This window comes from Gossypium hirsutum, chromosome D09 (genome assembly GCF_007990345.1).
Source record: "Gossypium hirsutum isolate 1008001.06 chromosome D09, Gossypium_hirsutum_v2.1, whole genome shotgun sequence".
Taxonomy (NCBI): domain Eukaryota; kingdom Viridiplantae; phylum Streptophyta; class Magnoliopsida; order Malvales; family Malvaceae; genus Gossypium; species Gossypium hirsutum.
Window position 1 is genome coordinate 6,353,844 of NC_053445.1, and position 9,121 is coordinate 6,362,964.

General features: G+C 33.6%; 2 protein-coding genes and 1 pseudogene across 2 annotated transcripts in view; all 3 read right to left on the reverse strand.

Moving 5' to 3' along the window:
• Positions 1-1,076, reverse strand: part of LOC121220727 (uncharacterized) — a 2,751-nt pseudogene extending 1,675 nt beyond the window's left edge.
• LOC107893752 (uncharacterized) overlaps positions 1-2,437 on the reverse strand; it is an 8,690-nt gene extending 6,253 nt beyond the window's left edge. The window contains exon 1 of the mRNA XM_041101622.1: positions 2,255-2,437. The gene's annotated coding sequence lies outside the window, so the exon portion shown is untranslated. The remainder of the gene's footprint in view (positions 1-2,254) is intronic.
• Positions 2,438-4,461: 2,024 nt separating this feature from the next.
• On the reverse strand, positions 4,462-7,385 carry LOC107892353 (probable leucine-rich repeat receptor-like protein kinase At1g35710). The gene is made up of 2 exons (XM_016817422.2): positions 5,447-7,385; positions 4,462-5,160 (listed from the first exon to the last, which is right to left on the reverse strand). Exons 1-2 carry the CDS (start codon positions 7,317-7,319, stop codon positions 4,727-4,729), a joined length of 2,307 nt encoding a protein of 768 aa, XP_016672911.1. The 5' UTR covers positions 7,320-7,385; the 3' UTR covers positions 4,462-4,726.
• Between the last annotated feature and the right edge of the window lie 1,736 nt (positions 7,386-9,121).

Consider the following 9,121-nt stretch of genomic DNA (forward strand, 5'->3'; position numbering starts at 1 on the left):
ACTCAACACTTCCCTTAAGTAAACCATGCACAAGGAACATCTCAATACCTTCCATACATTGCTCACACAAATCCACTTCAAGATCTCTAACCTGCCGTAGAGGTAATACAATAAAAGTGTGAACAAGCACCGTGACGAGTGTCCCAATGTCTTAGATAGCTTCCTTGTACAAGGCTTTCTTGGTGCCTAGAATCCTTTACCCAATACTGTTATCAACTAACACATCCCTAATCTGAGACACACCTTCTTTCATCACCTCAATCGTTTCAAATGACAAAGCCAATCCTTCTCACTCTTCAAGCAATTAATGAGATCAGTAAACATCTCAAGAACATCCTCCCATTTGCGAGGAGAGTCAACAACTTTGCAGGTGAAAGTCGAATCCATGAAGCAGAATCAAAGTCATAAGAAACAGCAGACTCGTCCAATAACTTAAGGCAGCTATAAACTATCTGCTTACCCATCTTAGTTCCTTTACTTGGAAATTGGAAATTCAATAAATCAATCTCCAATTTCAGTTCATTCAATTTTCTCAAGGGCACCATCCATATACTGTGTTGTGTAACCTGAGGACATATTGTTAGACGCACCAACTTCCTCTGTTGAGCTGTAACATTCAAAACATTGCTCACTAAGGTTAATGAATTCACAATCATGGGCTCCCTTTCACTAGGTTTACCAAAACAGTCAAATGAAGATATTTTTTTCTTTAGCATTTGTTGAACTGATGGGGACCCAATAAAGACTCTCACAAGTGACTTGAAAGCATTCATTCTATGTTCAATTCGATCACTGATGATGATCGAATTGTCGTTTGCATTCACAAGCCGCCCATCAACTGAATCCACATCTTTTAACAAGTGGCCAATCTTGTCAACTTTGGAAATGCCTTTTCGTACCATTCATGAGGTAAGACCTCTTTGTCGGAGTCACTTGTACAGTGATATAACATTGCATTAAAATGCAGAGCACCATTTAGGTTAATATCACAATACTTTGAGCCTTGGAGAACATTTTGAACAACTTTAAAAGCCTTCATCAGTTGGCCAAATCTTTACTATGATATATCTAAAAAACTGGACCTCACAACCACCAATTATAAAACAACATTATCACATCAACCAGTTGAAAGTAGCAATACTTGTGCTTCCATAGCTTCTTCTTCTTCTTAGTGCTTTCTTTCTCATTCACTGTTAAGGCCAAGCATATATATAAAATAGATTTTATAACTACAGGCTAAAAACAAGAGAAGCAACTTAAAAGCAAATAATGCAACTGAAAGCAGAAACCAACATAGCTTTTCAAACAAGAGAGAATAGTAGAACAACAAATCAACCTAAAACGTTGAAATAGCCAAAACCTAGAACCTGTTCACTTAAAAGATTACAACTCAATTTCCCTTCATGTAAACATGCTATAAGCCTAGGTAACACAGATGAATATATCAGTAATCACACAAAAACTTCCCATTCAGATGATATATAGTGATACCTTGGGTCTACTTGAAATTTTCTATCAAAGTCCATTTGCAAATAATACCCACCAGCACACAAACAATCCCAACTAATTTCATCGATGAGCTCCATTCAAAACTATTTTAAAGAATATCTACCCAATCCTTACAGATGAATGGAAACACCTAGAAGTATGAAAAAGAAAACATCTATGCATACACGAATCATGACAATCTCCAGTATGATCATGAAACCCAAAACAGCACAATACAAAATGCAAAAAATTGGATGGAAGAACAACTGAAACCTAATACTGAATTACAAACCTAGAACATTAAATTTTGATACAGTGACAACAGAAGTTTCCCCTTCTTAGACAGTCTTAGTTTAAAATTGTCAAAAGAGAAACAGAGAAAAAAGAATAAATTGTCAAAAGAGAAACGCGAACACTATTAGCTTCAGTAAATAACAAAATTGAAGAAATCAAACAGATGAAACCTAGAAAATGAGAATAAAAACGGATTAAGAACTAAATCATTCCAAGAAAATGTCGTTATGAACAATGTAAATGTCAGATGAAATCCTGATTGCAGTGGTTGTTGAATCAATCACTAAAAGAAAAGGAAAGTGGCAAACGATAGATCGATTTGTACTTTTTTAGAGATGATTTTCAATAAGACGAAGCTAACAAAAAGCAAAGAGAGCTCTACTCAAAATTGGAAATGAGAGCCAAATATTAATCACAAAGCGATAGAGTAGATACAGTTAAGTACTGAGAAGATCGCCTCGAAAATCATTACGATGTCGGCGGCAACGGTGAGAGTGAGAGAGACTTTAAGCCGAAAAATAGATTGAAGAGGAAGAGAGCTGCACTCCGGTGGTATCAGTTGGCCCGAGGGACGTCGGCGATGGCTGACTGGATAGAGGAGTAAAGGCGGCCTCTAGGGTAAATGGAGAAGAGTAAAGAGAAAAATAATAAAGGAACCAAAACCATTCTGTGACCTTCGCGTGGACAAGAGCAGAAGGGAAAAGGAGAAATTTTCTCTTCAGTCCCTGTAACTTTTTAGGTAAACTATTTTTTAACTTTTCCTTTTACATATTTGAAATTTAATCCTTTTAATTTTCATATTTCAAAATTTAAATCAACTTCTAAATAAGGCAAAAAAGCAATGATTCATATGCCTTCTTAATAATAGATAAGCATTCAAGATATTAACATAATTAAGAATGGCATTTACGGAAACTCTAATTCTGCTTTGATAAGGAGAATTTATACAGTATTGAAGTTTATTAGCCACTGGAGTATTCAGCATATCTCTAGAGAGAATAATAAACTTGCAGATAAGATCATTAAGATAGTAAAAGATAGAAAAACCGGTTTACGGTTGATAGAGGAGTCCACACATATGTCTTTCGTGTTTAGCGTTTGATTTTTAAGTTGTTTTGTATTTCCACCCAAAAAAAATAAGACATGATATTTTATTTATACTATAATATGTACTTCATACTTTAAGTGTTCAATATTAATTATTACAAATATTTGTAAATATTATTTTAATATAATTTTATTATAATTATAAAAATAATTCATAAGTTATATAATGCATTAAAAAAATAGTAAGATATTAATTAATCATATAAAATAATAATTACTTTTAATTTAAGGTTAAATTTGTCAATTTTTGTTTATTCTTAACCTATTCTATGATATTATTTTACTTAAAGTAATAATATTACATGTCCGTAGGATTCAATCAACTAAATAACATAATATTTTATTACCTCACCATTACTACATTAAACTATAATTATTTCATTCTTGTTCAATTCTATTACAATGAACCAAGCATATATTAATATTTTTGAATTTTGGTTAAAGCAACGCAAATTTACTACTATAATCAATTCGCCGTTGCAATTGCGAAGAACTCTGTCTTCTATGGAAAGACAAAACATTTCAAGATCAAGTACCATTTTGTGAGAGAAGTCGAACAGAGTGAAGAAATAACTCTAGTTCATTGCTGCACAGAGAATCAACTGATGGACATTCTGACCAAGCCTCTTGGAGAAGCGAAGTTTGAGAAGCTGAGAAATGAAATTGGTATTCGCTGCATGGAGGCCAAGGAGGAGTGTTGTGAGATGGTCATCCATGCAACAACTTTCTCACTTGATGAGATACAAATGTGCAAACTAAAAATGCAAGCCAAAAATGTAAGCCAAAGTGACGAACAAGCCAAAGTGGCGAACAAACCAAAAGTGTAAGCCAAAATGGTAGACAAGCTAAAGTACAAGCAAAATAGTGGACTGTCAACTGATGAACTATTTGACGAACAACTATTGACAGACTATCCCAAAGCTTATGATACAAGCTAGCAAGTTGTCAACTTATTTATCTTTATTTTGATAGGATAATTTAAGCGGTGCTGACTAGATAGAAATCAGCTAATGGAGTAAATCTCATGTACTTAAACTTGTCAACTTGCAGTCGAAAAATTTTCCAATTTAAAGTCATCTTTGTATGTAATTTATGTATTGAAAAATTGAAAAATATAGCAAATCACATTTCATTGCTAAAATTCGATCTGTCCACCTTTTCTTTCTTAGACTAAAAAACCAACACGGAAGATGTGGCAAATCTGGTTGAACCAGTACCCAAAGTTGGAACAATGGCAACCACGAATGCAATCAAAACATAAGAAAGAACTTAATCCAATATAAACAAATTTATTGCTTTGGAAGTCAAGGTCTTCCTCCTATCTTTTGGTTTGAGCCCAGTCGTTACGGTTTGCCATGAGATGTCTCGGAACCAGAAAACAATTTCTATCAAGTACAAGTGAATATGTACTGGTCACTCATCTTTAAATTGCCAGTAATTGCTCAGAAATCTAATGGAAGCAGCATGCTTCCTCGCTCTTTGTGAGATCTCCTAGGCCAACTTGACTGGTCTCACATGTAAATCTTTTTCTTCAGTTATAGTAGTTTGTTAGCTAAATCATGACTCTTTCGATCAACATAACTAATATTTATTTAATTCATCAAATAATAATCAAATTACAAAATGAATTACACCATTATAGATAAATCAGTTATAGTGTTTTATTTAATTCAGTTATAGTGCCGAATAATAAGACATGGATTCTAAACCACTAGAATTATTGATAATCATAGATCTACAAAACCAAACCCAAAATTATAATGATAGAATTAACAAGCATCCGATATTGAATGGAAAGACTGGAAGTGAAGACATCAAATAATGCTACACATGAAAATCAAGTTGAAGAACTAGCATGGAGTCCAACAATTTCACCTGACTTCTGAGATTGAAATTTGGCTTCATCATCCATATACAGATCATGCTCCTTGAGTTGCAGCAGAGAGATAGCTTGGAGACGATTTGCTACTGGTCTTTTCCGGGAAAGAAACTCTTGAGACGCACACTTCATTGTTGGTCGGAACTTTGGGTTCGACCTTAAGCAAGCAAAGGCCACTGTTGCAGCAAAAACAATATCCTTTGCAACTCTTCGATCGCTTGGAAGCGATAAACGTGGATCTAAAATATCACTTAACATTATATTCTTGGAAAATGATGCCGATAGTGATACCAAGAGTTCACCAGGATGCTTTCCCATGAGTATTTCAAGTGCCAATACTCCAAAACTATAGACATCGCATTTTTCAGTTACAACCATAGTATAAGCAAGTTCTGCATTTAACAACAAAAGAAACCCAATTAAAATATTATCGTTAAAATCATTTAAAAGATGAAAAATCTGCATTCTTTATAACAAAAGAACTTGAGCACTTGATAATTCATGGCACCATATGCATAAACTGTTGCTAATCTTTAACCACAAGCATTTGAAAAATAGCTAATATGCCACTTTTCCTTATGGTTTAAGAATCGGGGTCTAGTTTCAATACCTACAAGCCATAATTACAATCCAAAGTAGAATAAGAAAACAAAAACAGACTCAGTTTAGAAACTTGACCTGGTGCAATATATCCGTAGGTTCCAACAAGCATTGTTTGATTAGACGAGTCAGGATCAATGAGTCTAGCTGTGCCAAAATCCGAGACACAAGCCTCAAGATTGGAGTTCAATAAAATGTTATTGCTTGATATGTCTCGATGAACTATTGGTGGGTGGCAATCATGATGCAGATAAGATAAAGCACATGCTGTATCTTTGATTATCTTCACTCTTTTGATCCAATCCATCTCCATTGCTTCGTTATCATAGGCGAGAACACAAAATAAGCTCCCTCGAGCCATGTATTCGTAAATCAAAAACATGCAACGATTATGGAGACAAAATCCATGAAGCTTCACTATGTTCTTGTGTCGTATTTCTGATAATATTTTTGCCTCATTCTTGAAACTCTTGTCAAAAGCTAGGACCTCTGCTTCTCTTCGATGAAGTTTCTTCAAGGCAATAATCTTTCCACTTGGTAACTGCGCTCTATAAACGCTACCGTAACCTCCAGTCCCAATACAGTATCGGATGTCAAAGTCGTTGGTCGCCTCAATGATATCTTCAAATGCAATTCTTCCATCAAAGTTCAAGATTGAGAATAAATCTCCATTTTTTGTGACATTTGGTTCAGGAATGTTATCTTTGGCTCTGGATCTAAGGAAGAGCAAAACTCCTAAACCCAAGAAGGCCAGAAAACAGAGAACTGGAAGAATGATTTGAACAATCTTTAGCTCGTTGCTTGATTTAGAAGGGCAAGGAGAGAAATCTGGTAGGTTTCCACATAAATACTTGTTTCCCCAAAATGAATCAGATGAAAACCTATAACTGAAGTTTTCTGGAATAGGTCCCTCTAGAGAATTATAGGATAGATTGAGCTCAGACGCCCACAAAGATTCAGGAATCATGCCTGTTAGATTGTTGTGGCTAAGATCCAAAATGTTGAAGTAAAGATCGTTATCAAATTGATGCGGTATTTCTCCCTCGATGAAGTTATGACTGAGATCAAGAGTATGAGGAGGGCAAGTGAAGACTTCAAAGGGAATGCTTCCAGTTATATGATTGTTACTCAAATACAATTCTTCTAACACTAAGCAATTTCCAATTTGAGATGGAATAGGTCCAATCAATTTGTTATTGGAGAGGTCAAGGAAACGTAAAGCTTTCAAATTCTCCATTTCTTGTGGTAAGGGACCTTCTAAAAGATTGGAATCAAGATAGAAAAGGCTCAATCTGGATAAATTAAATATTGACGAAGGGATCCAACCATTGAGCTCGTTTTTACTTAGATACAATTCAGACAAATTCTTTAGGTTCCCAATTTCACGAGGAATTGCCCCAGTGATTTGATTAAAGGATAAGTCCAACTGTTCTAAATTGGTTAATTTGCCTAAGGTAGGAGGGATGGGACCACGAATTTGGTTACCGGATAGGTTCAACTGTTTCAAACTCTTCATTTTCCCCCAGTCTAGGGGGATAGAACCGTTAATAAAGTTATTGGAAAGGTCAAGCTTTTCTAAGAGTGTAAGTTTTCCAAGGGATTGAGGTAACTCACCAGTTAGGCCTTTGTGAGAAAGATCAAGGGACTTGAGTGAAGATAAAGCTCCTATTTCAGGCGAGATGCTTCCACTAACCGCAACCCATGAACAATCAATGCGGGTGATGCTCCCAGCTTTATTGCATGCTATACCTTTCCATCTGCAATGACCGCGAGTGTCATTGCCGTGCCAACTCCACCAGCCTAAATGAAGGAGAGCTTTTGCTTCCATTTCTAGCTCAGATGTTGTGGCTAATCTGGTAAAACCAGTACCGAAAGTTGGAAAAATGGTGACCACGAGTGCAATCGAAACATAAGAAAGAACAAGGGTAGTGCAACAAAAAGGTGAGGCCATCTTTAAGCTTAATTTTTTTATTAGGCTGTGATAATAATAATGGTTAGTGATTTCCCGGCTAATCAATTAACCCAATATAGATCAAATTTATTGCTTTCGAAGTCAAGGTCTTCCTCTATCTTTTGGTTTGAGCTCAGTCGTTACGGTTTGCCATATGACCCACGAGGAAGCCACTATTGTCTTCAAGCAGAATTTCTCCATTCCTAGAGACACCCCCAAAAGATGGTGGGCCAAAGTGAAGTCAAAACTGATCCGCTGATTATAGACTTTTATAGTCATTACTTGTTAAATTTTAGTTGAATTTTGAATTATTAATTAATGAAAATTTTGATTTATCATTTTTTATTAAAAATTCTTCTATTAAAAATAATAATAAAAATAACGTAGACTCTCTTTGATTACTCACTGCTTAAATCAAGGATTGCAGTAAAAAAAATTTTCAGACTAAACCCGAGTAGATTGTGAGTGTTACACTATACCTCTTACAGATGTAACCCATCCATCTACTGGGTTTTTGCGATATGTAACCAAAATTATGTCTCTGGATGAACATAACTAGTATTTATTTAATTTTTCTGCTCTTTCAAAATAGTAACTTATTAGAATAAAAAGAGTCCAAAGATACTGAATTTAGTCAGTTGCAACAGGTAACAGAAGCTAAATCTAAAAAATTAACAAATTTAATCTTTAATATTTATAAAATTTGTCATTTTAATCCTAATTATAAAAATTATTTTTTATTTATTGAAAGAATTGATAACACTATATTTCATCTAATATATATTATGTATGATACTAACTAGAGGTGTCCATGAGTCGGGATGGGCCCAACAAAAAATTAAGGCCTGGGTTCGGATTGGCCTGAAAAATTATCCTAAAATTTTGCCCAAGCCCGACCCGTATTAATTTTTTTATATAATTTTAAAAATATATAATACACCATAAATACTAAAAACATTAAAATAAATGTTTCCCAACAAATTAAAAATAATATATATATGTATACTTAAACAACACTAAGATAAATACAATTTAGCAAGCAAATGTGAAAAATAACAACAAAATTAACAATAAAACAAGATTTATACAATATCCAAATAATAACAACAAAATAGCAGTAACATAACTGTGAAATAGTAGCAAAATAGTGGAAAAAAAAACAAGAAAATAGCAAGAAAAAGAACAGCAAATAACAGTAAAAAAACAGTTGGTTTTTTTTTTGTTTTGTTTTCATACCCAGGTCGGGTGAAAAAAACTTACCTAAGGCTCGGCCGGTTTAAAAGACGAGTTTTATTCTTTGTCCAAGCCTATTTTTCACGCCTATATTTTTATCAAAACCCTCCCACTTTTCAGTCAAGCCCTCGACCTGGCCCATGGACAAGTCTAATTCACAATCTTTAGTCTCTAATAATTAGGTGACTTAAATTTTTATATTATTAATTTTAGTGCTCAAATTGATAATTTTAATATTGAAATGGTCTAATCATTATCATTGTAATTTATCAATAACATTTGAACAATTTATAATTAAAAAAATAATTATAAAATAGTATTATATGATAAATAACATGATTTATAAGAAGGGATAAATATCAAAATTATATATTGATTATGGTTTAATATGCAATTATATATATATATTAACTTTGATATGTGTAATTTTATAATGAAATTTTGATTTGATCCAATTCTTATAAATTATTAACACAATTGTTGATATAATATCATTTTATGTTTATATATTGTATACATAAATAATTATATTTATCCAATATAAAAATAAATTGATGTATTTATTTCTT